A 16575-nucleotide genomic window follows, 5' to 3' on the forward strand; every position below is an offset into this window, starting at 1 on the left:
AAATAGAGCAATTTTGCAGGAGTAGCATATACTGCCTTCCCCCTTGTGCTCTCCCACCCCACCCCACCTTCCAGTGCTGAGAAGAAGACCCAGGACTAGATAGCATTTATCTTTATTTCATCCAGAATTTCCTTTCATCCATATTTTCACGAGAACCCTGAACCTTTTCTAACCTTCGTATTAAAACTATCCTGTGTTTTGTGTGTGTGCGTTCCTTGCTTCTTCCCTCATTAGTTAATGGTGAACCTTTTGGGCTTGGCATGTCAAAAATTTGAAAAATGTCCAACTTGACTCTCCTGGCATGTCACACACACACCCCTTCACCCAAATGAAAGAGAATCAAACTTTTTGCATATTCATTTTTTTAAAAATGCAGTCCAATTATGTGGGGTGACATGTATTATATACACAAACGTCAAATAATTACAAAAATGACTCCAACTCAAAAAGGGAGAATAGCTGTCAGATATTGGTGAACACTGGTATGTCACCAAAATGTCATGGTGTGTCACCTTTGACATGCATATCATAGGTTTGTCATTGCTGTTCTAAAGCATGTGTTGTGCTACACATTTTTATTTTCAAACAACAACATAGGACACGTGGAGGTCAAATAAATAAATATTAGGAAACTCAGGCTTTTTAATTTTTTAATTACTTTTTATTAAGACTTTTTACAAGACAAAACAAAAGCAATGACCAAGAACAAACAGAAAAAGCTATGTTTAAAAAGGGAAAGGGTTTCCCCTGCACCAGATGTAATCATAATTAGCTCCTGGTTTCCCCCACACCAAATCTAATCACAATTAGCAATTTTACCACTTACTCTTTAATTACAGTTAAAGAGCTAATTCCAAAGTATATTACTAATAAAATCATTCCTTTCTCTATTGTACCTATTTTCTTGTTCTTCTGCTTCTCAAAACCATAAATCATCCGTTCATTTTTTTCCTGTTTCATGAAGAAATCTATCAGCACTTTCCAATTATCAGTGAATTTAGATGAGTTATTTTCTTTAAGCAAAGAGGTAGCTTTGGCTATCTCCTCCCATTCCAGTAACTTCACAAACCTTCACAAATCTTCTATAGTAAGTATTGATTCAAATTTCCATTTTTGTGCATGTAGTAATCTTGCTGCTGATCTCATACGTAAGAATGAAATTCCATTCTTCCCTCACTGTTTGATCATAAGACTCAAAAAGAAAAGCTTCTGGTTTCATTTGTATATTAATCGTTAAAGTCAGAGTGTTGAACTCATTTGTTACAAGGGCAAGATAAGACAGAAATGTACTTGGCCGTGCTTTGGGGCCGGGGGATGGCTGTCCAATCAGCACTGGAGGGGGAGTTACCTCGATTGGCTAGTCTGCTCTGGGTTTGCCAACCCAAAATGCACTGGGGGAAGTGGTCGGCACTTGCAAGGGGGGAGGTACCTGGACTGGTGAGCCTGAAGTAGGCTCACCAGCCCAGAACAACATTTGGGTGGGGGGTGTTGACTTTCAAATCATGTCCTAAATCAAGCAGCCATCTGTTTCTCAGTATAACCCATTCTTTCAACCCAACAAAACAACAAGCAGTAAAATAGAATTTCAGATCAGATAAATCTAGATCTCCTCTTTATTTTTCCTCGCCAAACAAAGTTTGAGATATAATTCTGCCATTGTTTAAATGGACTATCGTTTGTTAACACTGGTAGTGTTTGAAACAAAAGTAACTTCCTTGGTAGTATAATCTTAATCACAGAAATCTTAATCACAGAAATTCTCTCCATCAGTGGTAACTGAAGTTTATTCTACCTTGATAGATTTTTTTTAACTTAATTTCATGTTTTGACATAATTTTTGAACTATCATACGATTCATACTTGTTGACATCACTCAAGATGTTTTACCTTTTTTCAATCTTAACATGGTTAATAATTTTCCTTTCAGTAAGTTGTTTATAAAATACTCCTTTGTCTTCCTTTGGAGCATAAATTTCTGATATAGTTTTAATCCCATGCCAGATAACTTTCACCCCCACATATCTGCCATGTCCTTTGGTCAAAACCAATTGAAATGCATTTTGATATATACTACTATCTCATTTTTCTTTTTAATAATGGCTGAGAAATTCTTCACCTAAATATCTGTGGGACAAATAAGTTTTCATCCTTTTTTCGAATATGGGTATCTTGTAGGCAGATTATATCTTGTTTTAGTTTTTTCAGATGAAATATTTTTCTCCTCTTTTATCAGCTCCATTTATGTTCCACGTTAGACATTTATAATACATAGTTGGGTTCCAGAGTATATAAAATAAAAGGTACGCTTTCCCATTTTCCCTCATGAAACACAATTGTCTGTTTCAGAGAGGAAAGCATATTCTTTTCTCTCAGACTGAATTTTGAAAGGTATTTGTTTCAAAATGATTATGTCCCCATTATCAATTTTCAATCACGTATCAAAATGCTGTTATGGGATAAGATCTCTCATCCTCTTCTTTACAAACTGAGCCACTGTATCTCTTGGTATTTTCCTCATTGCAGCATACTGGGAATTTGTATACTTCATCAACTTCAGTCTCCATTAACTTTCTTTGACCCCCAGAAAGTTTGCCAAACAACTATAATTCTTTGTCTTATAATGTCATTCTGCAAACTCAGGAACTACCCTGAATCTCAAATAGACTATTTTCTCCCCTCCCAAATCATGGATATATGGGGTAAAATTTTGTATGTGTGAGATCATAGGACCACATTTAGCACCGCCCGGAGCCCCTCGGGGATGGGGCGGTATAAAAATCTAACTAATAAATAAATAAATAAAAACTTTGTACTGTGGTGGGGAAAAGTGCTGCCCAGTCACTGCTATGACAAACCCACAGGGTTTTCAAGGCAAGAGACTTGCTGAGGTGATTTGCCATTGCCTGCCTCTGCATGGGGTGAAAGAGTTCTGAGAAAACTGTGACCCAGAAGGTTACCCAGCAGACTTCATGAGGAGGGTTGGGGAATGAAACCTGGTTCTCCAGATTAGAGTCTGCCACTGTTAACTACTACATGGCTGGCTCTCATTTCTATGTCTAGGTTTACAGTTAACATAGTACATTGGGGAGGGGCTTGGTGAACAGGGACAAATGTAATGTCTGAGCACAACTGTCCTGGAGAAAGCATTTGTGTGATCTTAGTGGTTGTAGAAAGTGCTGTTATCAAAAGATTTACTTTCACTGATGTCCTACCTTGCCCAAACATTGTGGTTGTCTCTGAACACATCCCCAGAAACTTGCAATCAAAAATGTATTTTTGTCCTCAGTGTAACATACTTCTGTTACTATGGAAAAGGATCAGCTAAAGATGTATTCATAACCCACCATGGGCTGCCATATAGAATAAGAAAGTAATAACATTTTTTTCTCGAATTACAGGACCATTGTCATGAAAAGGAGATTATAATAAGTTCATCCTTATGAAAATCAGCTTACATGTGAAATCTGCCAGGTATGTTTATATATGTTATGCAATATCGACTTCTGTTTTTAGTCAAAAGCATAATTTCCATATTTTGTGGAAATGTCTCCTGGTGGACATCCTTGCACAGATCTGTTTTGAGCTTCTATGTCTTCCTTGCCTCTGTTAGAAAACATACCCTAATCTGCCTTGTTAATCTGCCTTGTTGAGATGTTGGCTCTTTTGAAGCTTGTCTTTATAGAGACATTTGTGCACAGGGGAAGCACTAGCAAGTGTAGGATTGCATGTTTGGGGTTTGCAGCCTGTTTGTGTCTTGTGCAGCCTGTTTTGTAACTTGGGTATATTGTTCTGAATCATTAGAATTGGTTATTGTTCCAACGTAGGTAATACAAGGACCTGTGGAATATGAGTGATGACAAACCTTTTTTATGTACTGCCCCTGGATGTGGACAGGTAATATATGTTGGAATTTTCCATTTTAATCAACAAAGAAAAAAATGAGAGGGGAGGGGGGTTGCTTGACTTTTACTGATTGTTTATGATGACTACTGAGTCAGTCATCCCAACGAGGTCACAATCCTCAATTGCATATACTAACTTCTGTCGGGATAATCAGCCCTGTCAATTCTAATGGCCAGATGTGCCTAGTCAGGCAATAGCTCCTACACAAGCCAAGGTCTGTGCTCTCGGTTCATAATAGCCAGCATTGACAGCTCCCTTCTTTTGTTTGGAGACACTTATAGTCTAGTTACTGATGAGACGTTGAGTAATACACAACAGAGAAGTAGTTCTGCAGCAAATGACTGATGAAAGTATGGATAGGTGTAATTTGAGTGCACTTCTTTGGCATTAGATATTACTGCCTACTCCAGCCTTTTGTTAAGTGGTATATTTATTGTAGGAGCCACGTGGTGTAGTGGTTAAGTGCTTGCACTGCCACTCACACAGGAGTTCGAGCCCCCTGTGGGTCAGATATCCTGGCAGCTGGCTCATGGTCAACTCAGCCATCCATCCATTTCTTGGTCGGTAAATGAGTACCTAGCACATAGCTAGGGGGTAAAGAATAGCCGGGGAAAGCAATGGCAAACTACCGCACAAAAGGGGCTTGCCTATGAAATCACTGCTCACAGTGGTACCCCAGGGTTGGACATGACTGGAGGGGAAACTTTACCTTTATATTTATTGTGTCACTAACCAGGATGAAAACAGATTTTTCTTTAAAAAGTAGAGATGTTCATGGTATTTTTCCAGAGGTAAATGATCATTGAAGTATTAAAACTGATTTATCGGAAGGGGGCTTGTTTCAACCTTATTACAGTTTAGGAGACTTCATCAGCAATTTGTTTAAAGCAGTTTTGGATTTACATTCCCAAAAACGAAATGACCACGTGACAGTGCTACTGTGCTGAAAATCATAGCTGTGGTCTTGGGAGAATTCCACATGCCCTCATATTTTATAACTGGGCAAATTGTCTTGACAGACTGCTAGATTTCTTGCTGTAGGTATGGTATTACAATCATTGTTCAGATATTCATCAAAAAGGTTGTTGGCTCTGGAATTACTGAAAGTCTCATACTTTTACTTATGGTGATTCGGCTGAAATGAAGAACACAGAGAAGCTTTTTCTTTAAAAAATATTTTTGTGCAATGGGTGGGGAATGTATTTAGTTGTACCACCAGTGTTTTCAGGGCTTTAAAAAATAATCAGCTGTTACCTATAATGAAAATGATTCTCCGTGTTGTTATCATTTTAGTCAAAATTCGCTTTTTAACTCTATTTTAAAACTTTTTGCCACAGCGTTTTACCAACGAGGATCATTTGGCTGTCCATAAACATAAACATGAGATGACACTGAAATTTGGTCCAGCTCGTAATGACAGTGTCATTGTAGCTGGTTAGTATATGTTTTTATTAATCCCTCTTCTGGAATGTGCACACATTTTGTGTATTTCCTACATCTGGTTTGTCTCAATTCATAAAAAAGCAATATCAAAGGGACTCCTTTACCAACAAAATGTTTGCAGCATATTCGGCTGTTGCTTTGCCTGTCAAAGTAGCGTGCCTTGCCAGCTTGGACTTCTTAACAGCAAATAACAGTCCAGTTAAATGACACTTTGATCTTGGCCAACATGGCAGGCATCAGCTTTACAGTAATAGTGTGATCCTGAGGACACTTTCTTGAGGGTAAGCTCCATCGAGTAGACTTAAGTAGGATGATTAGGTTGGCATTGATCCTAGAAAACATTATATTGCAAAAGCAATATAACAGGACCTCCTGAATATCTTTTTTTTTCTCCCATGACAGAATTTCAGGTCATATGTCTGGATCCAACCCACAGTGGTATTCTGTTGCTAGCATCCCCTGTAGTAGAAGTTAATTGTGAACTGGAATAATATTTTATTGTGCGTCATATTAGGTATGGTGGCTATCAAGCTGGAAACGAAAATGTATTCTAAGGAGAGTGTGTATTGACGATGGGTGCTCTTCTGTTCCCACTTGTTTAGGCGCAAACCCCTTTGGAACAAAAGGAAATTATTCCCCAAGGAACACGGAAATAATTGCAGTCACTTAGCTGTATTAGAAGTTTATAAATAAGGCAAACTAACCCTGGTGTTCAAATCTTATCACTTTTTTAAAATCCCACCTTTCCTTTAGAGAGGTCAGAGCACATGCATGGTTCCCCCTCTTCCATTTTATCCTCACAACAGCCTTGTGGGGTAAGCTACCCTAAAATAAAGGAACTGGCCCAAGATCACCCATCAAAGTTCATAGCACAATATTTGTTCGATCTCTGATTCCCTCTTTCCTAGTCCTACACTCTAACTCAGGGGTATCCAACTCTGGCCCTCCAGATCTTCATGGACTACAAATCCTATCAGTCCCTTCCAGCATGGGGTGATGGCAATCGTAGTCCATGAACATCTGGATGGACACCCCTGCTGGAACTCCTGTTCCATACTATTTCGTCAATTAAGTCCCAGTTGTTCAATCAGTAAACTATGGAATTACAACTAACAGAATGAATGACTGTTTATTTTTATGTTTTTTATGTTTATTTGGGTGAGGCTACCAGTTGCAGTGAAGCAAACACTTATGATTATTTTGTGCATTTTACCTTAATCTGAAGATTATATAGTTGTGCCATACGTGTCTAAAAGTGTTCAAAATATCTTAAAACGTTTTTAACCTTTTTGTAAATGTCTTCAAAGTTTTCCTGTATAGGCAGCACCAATTAATTAAAAAATGGGGTTGAAAAGTAGCATTCTGGATATATTTTTAATTTTAAAAAGGGTGAAGTTATAATTGGTTTTATGCTGCATTCTTGTTAGGATCTGTTGTGTATTTACTGGGGCATTAGTAGCAATGGCAACTTGTTTATGCAGATATGTGTAAATGAGCATGTAGCTAAGCAGTGTTAAAACAACAGGAGAATCAGAATCTTTATTAGGGTGATAGACCAGTGTAAATGATCATAAGGTAAATATAGTATATACTATTAAAAGAAAGCCAAAGGCTTAAAGCTTTACGAAAAAAGAATAGGCACATGGGAACAATGAAATTGACAAAGTTCTGTAACTATACAAAATAACAGCATATATGTCACTTTTCTTTTTAGATCAGACCCCAACACCAACCCGATTCCTGAAGAATTGTGAAGAAGTAGGTTTATTCAACGAACTAGCAAGTCCTTTTGAAAATGAATTCAAAAAAGCTTCCGAAGATGATATTAAAAAAGTAAGTTGATGATACAGAGTTTTAAGCTAAATAATTTTGTGCAGAACTGTCGGAACTGAGTTTACTGTTGCGATTCTTGTACCATTGGAAATTGTGGTGGTCACTGTTACTTTTTCAGATGGTAAGTATAAACTGCCTTGGAAATCACCTTTGTAGGGAGTTCTGGCCCTACATGTAATTTGCTCTTTATTATAAATCTATTTTGACAAGAAACGCAGACTGGAGGAGTGCTAGGAATAACTCTATAGAAGATACCGAAATATTAACAAATAGTGTTGCTTGAAAAGGAAGTATTTTTGAAAAGTTTGAAAAGGAAGTCTGCTTTCCCATGTTCGTATTTCTGATTTTTGCTTGGGATGAACTTTTGCTGCTTGTGCCATGAGTGATATCTTTTTAAAGAGTGTAAGTGTGGTGCCAGCAGAGCATAATTTCCTTTCATTAGACATCTTATTACTGCCAAAAGTCACTGAAAAAAGATGCTACAGCCAAGACATGAGCTGCTTTATTGGATTGGTCCTGATAGTAGTATTGCGTGGATTGCGTTTTTCATTATAAATTGGCCACGTGTTGAAAAGAAGACCTGCTTTGTTGAGGTGATGTGCAGTTGATTTTTGTTTTTTGTTTTCCTCCTATTTTTTTCCAGATGCCTCTAGATTTATCGCCTCTTGCAACACCAATTATAAGGAATAAGATTGAAGAGCCTTCAGTTGTCGAGACAACTCACCAGGATAGTCCTTTACCTCATCCAGAGTCCACCACCAATGATGAAAAGGTCAGGATCTTTTCAGTTGACATGTGAGAGTTTTGGAAACCCATTCACAGAAGTTGTGGGTGGCAGGCCAGTCTTCCCACACGCGACCAAACTGAATAGAAAAGAGAATTAACGTTCTGCTCAAGATCTGAGATGCAGGAATCAAACAGCTGGAGCTGGCAGAAATGGAGTTTAGATCTTGTTCTGTCAGAAGCTGAAGGTGAACTCCTTAAATCCTCCTGCAAGGAAATGCAAACCCCGCCACTCCAGACTACCAGCTCTTAAAGATGGCTTGATTTTATTCATTCATTCATTCATTCATTCATTCATTCATTCATTTAAATTTATATACCACCCTATTTCAAAAGGGCTCAGGGCGGTGTACAACACAAACTTCCCAACAAAATAACCAAACCCAAAACAGTTGAAGCAAACAGCTAATACAAATAAATAACTTACAGACAATAAATACGCAACTCCATTTGCTATAAGCTAAAAATCCATTAAAATAACAGTTAATACAATATAAACAGCATCCAGCGAATATCTGAATCAAATTTTAAAACCCTCTCAAAGAGGAAAAGACAGTGGGTCCCATTGACGTTAGGAGATCTCCAGTGGGGTTGGGGTGGTTCAGGGTTCAGTTTGGGAGAGATGTTGTCAGATCCTGCTCTGGGCTCCAGTGTGGGGGAGTACGGGGGTGGAGTCAGAAGGTAGGTGAGATACGTCACAGATAGGGCTTCTCTTGCACATCAAAAGGGGTTACTGAAGATGTCTCAAATGTCTCCTCCTATGGTAATGTCAGGTGTTCAGCCCATCCTTATCTGAATCTTCTATCGCTCTGTCCGATGAGAAGTCCTGTACTGTGGGACATAACTCTTGGCACTTAAACTTTATACAAGTGTCTTTGGTTACTTGAAGGGCAGTTCTTACCTTGTCTGATCTATCTGGCTGCTTACAAGGAGCGTGTCTGTGTATGTGCACATGCTTTACATAATTGTATTTGCACATGCTTTACATAATTGTATTTGAATAGGTCAGATGATTGGTTAGTGCCTTGTGAACCCATTGCCATAAGGTAATAAATGTATTTAATGTACAGTGTTCCATTTATGGATGCAAGAACTTTGGTCAGTTATGCTGTGTCCTATACAATGTCAATGGCTCTGTGATGCAGAACTTTCAAAAGCCCTTCCCCACCCACCTGGGAAAAAATGCAGTGTTTGAGCTGATGAGTTCTCTACTGGGGTCACCAAGTCATGTACTGCCTGGAAAGCTTCTGTCTTGAATTGTGCTACTATAGGATTATAGCCTTGCGGCATGGAAAGTTGCTCACCTTGTGTGATGCCATTTCACATTAGCAGTCATTTCTGCTGAAACTAGTTTTGGTATCTCTACCATAGGAACTGGCCCAGAGATTATTTCCATGGAGTGGCCCGAATGTAAGAACTACCGCAGTTGCAATGAGGAAAAAAAGAATTGTAAATGATAACTTTATATTGATACCATGCTGATTGTAAAGGGCTTCTGAGGGGTCAAAGTGCAACGATGAGCATTCCGTTCTCTCTCTTCCCTCCCAGGAAGTGTCTCTGCAGCAAACTGCGCAGCCGACGTCAACGATTGTTCGTCCACCTTCTCTACAGGTTCCTAATGTGTTGCTTGCAAGTTCTGACTCGAGCGTCATTATTCAGCAAGCCATACCTTCACCAACTTCTAGCACCGTCATAACACAGGCACCATCCTCCAATAGGCCAATAGTGTGAGTTTCGTGTATAAGTGTGCACGCTAAAATATTGCCAAAGGCTTGTTTTTAAGCACCTCCTTTTACTCGCAATACATCTGTCTTTAAAACAGTTTGCATGCTTTGGATTGTTAAAGTTGCAGCAGATTGAATGAAAGATTATTGGCTACAGGTTGGGTTTTGAAAAAATAAAAATGTAGTATTTGAAACCAGAAATGTGGGTCTCATTTCCTTTTATAATCTGTATTGAGCAATCTTACAATTAATAAAAATATAATTGGGCAGTTGTCTTAGATATATCAACATCTGTCAACTTATGTCTTTTAAAACAGGCAGAGGTTGTGCTCCAGTGCTGTCAGGGCTTTTACTTATAGACAGTGTAAAATATTTTGTGCGAGAAGTGTGCTGTAGTTGTTTATTTATTTCTGCTTCTCGTAGGCCGGTGCCAGGTCCTTTCCCCCTGCTGTTGCATCTTCCTAATGGACAAACGATGCCTGTTGCTATTCCCGCCTCGATCACAAACTCTAATGTTCATGTCCCAACTGCAGTTCCAGTAAGTGTGTTTAAATGGCATGTTTTAGCCAGTGGTGGGATTCTAAAACTCCAACCACTGGTTCGCTGCCGTCCCCCCCAACCCCACCCCGGCTACCCACTTACCTGGCTGCTAGGCCCCCCTTTCCAATGTTGGGCGGGGTTGGAGGCGAGCGGTGTGGCCTACCAGGGTGGCCGGTGGCCTGCTGGCACTCCAGCAGGCCTCCTTCCCCAAAGGCAGTTGCACAATTACGATGGCACTTCTCTCACCAGGAAAACTAGTGTCCTGGCCTCTGCCATCACCTTCTCGTCTCCTTCCTCCTCCTTGTCTCCTTCATTGGGCGCAGGCCCGCTGGGCAGTTCAGGCTTGTCGCCCCCTACGTGCAGATGCTGAGCTGGCCTGGGAGAGGACTGGCAGGTTGCGGCACTCGGCTACCAGTCCTCTCCAGGGCCAGCTTGGTGCCTGCAGGGAGGGGAGTCGCTAAGCTCCTGTTCTCTGTGCTCTTCGGCCTCCATGGAGTATCCCAGTGCGGAGAGTCCCAGCGGCAGCAGCACCAGCAGTAGCCAGGAATTGCTCAGCGGGCCTGCGCCCAACGAAGGATATAAGGAGGAGGAAGGAGAGGAGGAGGTGACGGCGGAGGCTGGAGCACCACTTTTAATGGTGAGAGAAGCACTGCTGTAATCGTGCAACCGCTAATGGCGGCTGGCCTTTCTTGCCTCCCTTCTCCGAGCTTGCCTGGCTTGGCGACCCGGGCCTCTGGCCCAGCGGTACGGCCTTCTGGGGAGGCGACCTGCTGGAGAGCCAACAGGCCACTGACCACCCTGGCAGGTCGTACTGCCGGCCCGGGCATGCGACCCAATCTGCTGCCGCCGTGGGGGTGGGATTTTAGCCAGTTAGCTATTGGTTCTGCTGAACCGGTGTGAACTAGCTGAAACCTGCCTCTGGTTTTAGTCCACTCCAGGTTTCCACAAGGCAAATACAGACATGAGTCTAGACCAGGGATAGGGAACCTGCGGCTCGAGAGCTGCATGTGGCTCTTCTGTCCTTGCACTGTGGCTCCACGAGCCAAGCCGCCGGCCCCATCCTTGCCCGCCCTGCAGGCAGCAGGGTGGGCGCACCAACTGCCCATGGTCTGCTGGGCTGCGCCGCGGGCTATCCCTCTCGCCCGCCCCGTTGGAGCAGGGCGGGCGCTTTCCCGGCGGCTGGCGAGGCTGAGTCGCCGGCTTCATCCTTGCCCGCCTTGCAGGCAACAAGGCGGGCTCATCCATGCGCTTCTCAGAATGAGTGGAGTAAAAGGTTAAAAAACCCCTATATATATAGTGTTATCTTTATTTTAAATGTCAAAAATTATTTGCGGCTCCAAGTGTTTTCTTTTCCCGTGGAAAACGGGTCCAAATGGCTCTTTGAGTGTTAAAGGTTCCCTACCCCTGGTCTAGACCCAGGGCTGGAAACCAGTTGGTGGTCTGCAGCTCTGCTTAATCCAGAAGAGCATATATGAGTGAAGGTGATGTGAGGAGTTCCCAGCTAGATAGAAGAGGGCCTTGCAGAACAGCATGCTGAGAAACAGGAGCGGAAGCGTGAGCAGCCACTCCTTGCTTCTGGATCCAGAGAGAAGGAACGCTTAAAGGGGATGCACCTGGGAAAGGGGAGGATCTTCTGAGCAACTGATGGGGGTGGGAGAAGCACTCAGCATCAAAGATCTCCAGGTAGTTGTCTCCCCAACCCGAGGCAACCATCCCGTCCTACCTCCCCAAGGTGGTGCACCCTCCACTTGTGGGTTTAAACCTATTTAAGCTTCTGGTCATAAACATAATTATAAAGATGCCTGTTTATAAGTAACATCCATCCTGGGCCTGTAAAATCTCCCTCCCTCCCTCCCTCCCTCTCTAATTAATCCTCCCTTTTTTGTTATAACAGCTAGATTCAAGCCCAGTAGCAGTTAGAGACCATCAAGATTTCGAGGGTATAAAGAGTCAAAACTCCCTTTGTCAGAGTTCTGACTTTTGAAAGCGTATAACCTGTAAATCTTGTTGGTCTCTTAAGTTGTTACTGGACTTGCATCTAGCTGTTCTACCACAGGCCAACATGGCTACCCTCTGGAACTTTCTTTTATCCGCCTTCCTTTGAAAATGGAAGTATTAAATCCCATTGAGTGAAAAGAAGCCACTGGTAGGGACCTTGCTTTTTCTCCGTTCCCCAGGTGCAAAGTGAAAGTCTGAATTCCAGCATCTATGAGCCTCTCCTGATGCTCAGAGCCAGTGTGGTGCCATGGTTAGAGTGTCGGACTAGGATCCAGAGATCCAGGTTCGACTGCCCACTCTGCCGTGGAGGCTTACTGGGTGACCTGGGGCTAGTCACAGACTCTCAGCCTAATCTACCTTCCAGAATAACTGTTGAGAATGAAATTGAGGAGATGAAAATGATATAAGCTGCTTTCAGTCTCCACTGAGGAGACTGGCCAGGTATGAATGAAGAAGAGAAGAAGAAGAGTTTGGATTTATTTCCCCCTTTTCTCTCCTATGGAGACTCAAATGGGCTTACAATCTCCTTTCCCTTCCCCTGCTCCCAGAGCAAACACCCTGTGAGGTAGGAGGGGTTGAGAGAGCTCAGAGGAACTATGACTAGCCCAAGGTCACCCAGCTGGCATGTGTTGGAGCGCACAAGCTAACCTGGTTCACCAGATAAAGCCTCTACAACTCAAGTGGCAGAGCGGAAAATCAAACCCAGTTCTCCAGATTAGAGTGCGACTGCTCTTAACCACTACGCCATTCTGAAGTACAGTAAATAAATAGAATTACTAGCCTTTTCTGTGGGGGGACAACTTGGGGTTTGTTGTGAAGCTCAGTTGTCTTGGACCCTTGACTAGAAAGGAACAGCCAATCCTAGCTGCTAATGAAGTAGGATATGCTCACTGTTATGTATTAACTCTGAATTTCTTGGACAGCTTGTTAGACCTGTCACCGTGGTGCCTAGCATCCCAGGAATTCCCGGCCCCTCCTCCCCACAGCCTGTGCAGTCAGAAGCTAAATTGGTAAGTGAGCTTTCCACAATTGTTTGCTGAAATGATTGTGCACAAAATGTTGTAGTTTATTTGTCAGTGGGCCCTACTATAAATACAGATGTAAAGCAGTCAGCTGCTTTTTAATTGCCAGAGTGCTATACAAATATTTCGTTTTCTTTACTTTAATTTTATTAAGCAACAGCAGTTGTCAGAAGGGAAAGGAGAGTGGTGAACCCCTTCTATCATTGTGTAATACGTTTATATTAGTTCATCTGACATCTAAAACTGCCTTCTACATTGGATAATAATAATGATGCTTCTTATTTATATAGCATTTTAGACAACTGTAGACATTTTCCACAGATTGTCACACCAGTAGGCTCAGCTATGAAGTGGGCCGACATATTTCTGTCATCTTCTGTGTGAATGTCCTGGGTGTTCCCTGTAGGTGACCCCCCCCCCCCCCCCCAAATGATGGAGAAATGTACAGTTTAGTTTCCACAGTGCTTCAATCTTCATTGCTTATTTTTTAAAAAGGAAGTAAGAAAAGATGCCTGATAGCCTCAAGTGTGATGTTTGTTATTTTATTTATTTTATTTTATTGGATTTTTTATGCCTTGTCCCAGGGAGGAACTCAGGTGCCTTGTTAAAACCATTATAATTAATAACATTTAAAGCAGTGATCAAGTTTAAATATAAATTAAATTAAAATCCAAGATGTAAGGTGAAGTCCAGCGTTTCAGCAACATAAAATCCCACCTCCCTCCCGATGAAGGGGAGGCATGGCGAGTCTCAGTGATGGAATGCATTGGCCCAGGTGTTGAGGAGCCACAGGCAGGGCACTATTAGCTGGGTCCTCCAGGCCAGTGAACAGCTCTGTCTTACAGGCCCGGAACTCCCTTAAGGTCCCACTTAGGTCGGACAGCTGGAGGGAGGCGTTCCCACCAGGCAGGGGCCAGGGCTGTAAAAGTCCTAGCCCAGCGTGGAAACCAACCAGCATCACCGAAGGACCAGGGACCACCAATAAGTTGGCCTCAGCCTATCGGAGGCAGCCTAAAGGACATATGGGGTGATCACGGTCACCGAAGATCCTACGATGGTCCCAGGCCGTGAATGGCCTTAAAGGTCCAACACCAACACCTTGAAGATGATCCGGAACTCTACTGGAAGCCAATGCAGCTGCGCAGCACAGGCTGGATAATGACGAAGGGTGCTGCCTGTAAAAAAAAGCAGGCGTGCTGCTGCATGGTGAACCAAAGTTTTGGCGGATCAGGCGCAAGGGAAGGCCCGTAGGCGGTTACAATAGTCAGGGTCTGGAAATGACGTTGCATGGATCACTAGATGGTGATTTCAGCTTCAATATTAAGATGTTAAATAACGGCGGGGACAATAATGCTAGAACGCGTGGCCCGGGCACTTCCGGGAGGCCTGGTCGCGCCTCGCTGCTGAGTCCGGAATGAGGTTATCCCGCTGGACGTTTCGGACGGAAGCGGTGGGCCAAAGGTGCGGTGGTGGAAGCCATCAAAGCGCTGCGGTGAGATCACAACAGCACCGGCAAAGCGCCGATCACGCCCTGGTCGAAGCTGGATACGGGTGTGTCTGTGTTGACTTAGCGAGAACAGTCTCCGTCCCATGCCCAGCAATTTGTTGGACTGGAAGGGGTGGCCGATCGTCATCCAGAAAACCTTGAAGCTGCTCCAGCACCACTCTCTCAATTACCTTCCCCAGAAACGAAAGATTCGAAACGGGGCGGTAATTGGCCAGATCTCCTGGATCTAACGGTGGTCTTTTTAAGAGTGGGTGGACCACTGCCTCCTTCAACCCATCCGGGAAGGTTCCTTGCTCAAGAGAACCTTGCTTATGATAAAACACAAGGGAGAGCCCTGCGCCCCTTCATAGTGTTCAAGCCAGCATATTTATTATACACACTGTTCTGGCTACCAAGATAAAAGGACTGTAGTGTGCCAAAAGGTGGGAAAAGATAATTCCTCTTTCACAAGCCCTAAAACTGAGGAACTATCTCCTCAGGAATTATTCCCCATTTTCCTCTGAGTACATCTGGAATAATCAGCACCAGAGCCCACATTGCTTTATAGCACAACAATAAAAGATTTTCTTTGAATAAATGGAAAAGCTAAATTGAGGAACACATAAACATATTAAAAAAACCCAGAAGTGTGTATTGTCAAACTAGTATTTAGGCTCTCATATGGTCCTAAGGTGAGTTGTTTGGGTCCCTGCCTAGAATTCCTATGTCCACTGGGTTACTCCAAGAAGGGTCACAGCTCTCCCCTCAGGAAGCTGGTCTCCCACTTCAAAACTAACTAGTCCCCCTCAGGTGCTTCCCTGCAGCCATATCTAGGAGACCTCCCCTTCAGGGAGAGTAAACAAGCCCTAATGACACGTTCCTAGGGTCACCCTAATTTTATTTTATGATATTAAACCTGGTTCGGAGATTGGAGAATTCAACATCCTGGATCTTATTATGCCAACCAGCAATATTCCAAGTTATGATATTTAAACAATGATCAGATAGTCAATCTAATCCTAATTTTGTTTATTTTGTAACCTGTCAGGTTTTGGGGCTCAAACCCTTTTCTCGGAGTCCCCCTTCCTGGGACTCTCCCCAGAAAATTAAAAAAAACCCTCCTCAGGACTTTTGCTGCCCCCTTTTCTGCCCTTAGGCAATTTCACACAGCCAATCAGGACTGGGCAGGAATTAACCATTTCCATGCTGTCTGTCACTTGAAACCACCTCCCCTATAGGCGTTTGTTGCAAGGACACACGGGAAATGTTGTTATCAAAAACAAGCATTAAACAAACCTCTCTGTATGGAATTGTAATTTTTTCTGGTTTGAACCAATTGTTTTGTTGCGCAGTGTGAGAATTCTTTCAATAAGTTCTTTACTCAGCTTGTTTTGTTCCATTTATTATTGTAAAATGGAGGAAGATGTATGCCATAAATAAACTATAGAGAATACTTTTTTTAAAAAAAATCTGGCAAATCATATGCATGTAGGGTTGCTTCGAGCAGGACTCTGAGCACCCACTCTTTTGTTTAACAGTGGAAAAGGGAACATGTAGTTTCTGTTACTGCACATTTCATGACAAGCACAGTGAGATGACGTGAGTATAAATGTTGAGTATCTGTGATATGTGGTCAGTGGAAACCTGTGATGCCTCCTTCTGTTCTTTAGCTCATTTCAGAAAGTCTTGAAATATTCTCGGTAGTGGCATGGGTTATTGAAGAAAGGGGCTCCAACATGTTAGACTGATTTGCACAAAGCAGGGTGTCAATACCTTTAATATTGAGCAGGAGGAAACTTTTTGGCAAATGTAGATTCTCGCTGTAGCAGCTGTAGAACGGAGC

The 16575-nt window shown here is 42.5% G+C and overlaps 1 protein-coding gene across 4 annotated transcripts in view; it reads left to right on the forward strand.

The window, feature by feature from the left end:
* Positions 1–16575, forward strand: part of ATF2 (activating transcription factor 2) — a 50735-nt gene that overhangs the window by 6565 nt on the left and 27595 nt on the right. For 2 of the 4 annotated variants that reach the window (XM_048486623.1, XM_048486625.1), the window contains exons 2-9: positions 3399–3471; positions 3825–3894; positions 5241–5337; positions 7061–7179; positions 7823–7951; positions 9511–9689; positions 10110–10224; positions 13148–13234. In XM_048486623.1, coding sequence (XP_048342580.1) covers positions 3847–3894; positions 5241–5337; positions 7061–7179; positions 7823–7951; positions 9511–9689; positions 10110–10224; positions 13148–13234 — 774 coding nt within the window. In that variant the 5' untranslated portion in view covers positions 3399–3471; positions 3825–3846. The remainder of the gene's footprint in view (positions 1–3398; positions 3472–3824; positions 3895–5240; positions 5338–7060; positions 7180–7822; positions 7952–9510; positions 9690–10109; positions 10225–13147; positions 13235–16575) is intronic. The other 2 variants (XM_048486626.1, XM_048486627.1) reach the window with 1 other exon arrangement.

Source organism: Sphaerodactylus townsendi, linkage group LG02, assembly GCF_021028975.2.
Source record: "Sphaerodactylus townsendi isolate TG3544 linkage group LG02, MPM_Stown_v2.3, whole genome shotgun sequence".
In the NCBI taxonomy this organism is placed as follows: domain Eukaryota; kingdom Metazoa; phylum Chordata; class Lepidosauria; order Squamata; family Sphaerodactylidae; genus Sphaerodactylus; species Sphaerodactylus townsendi.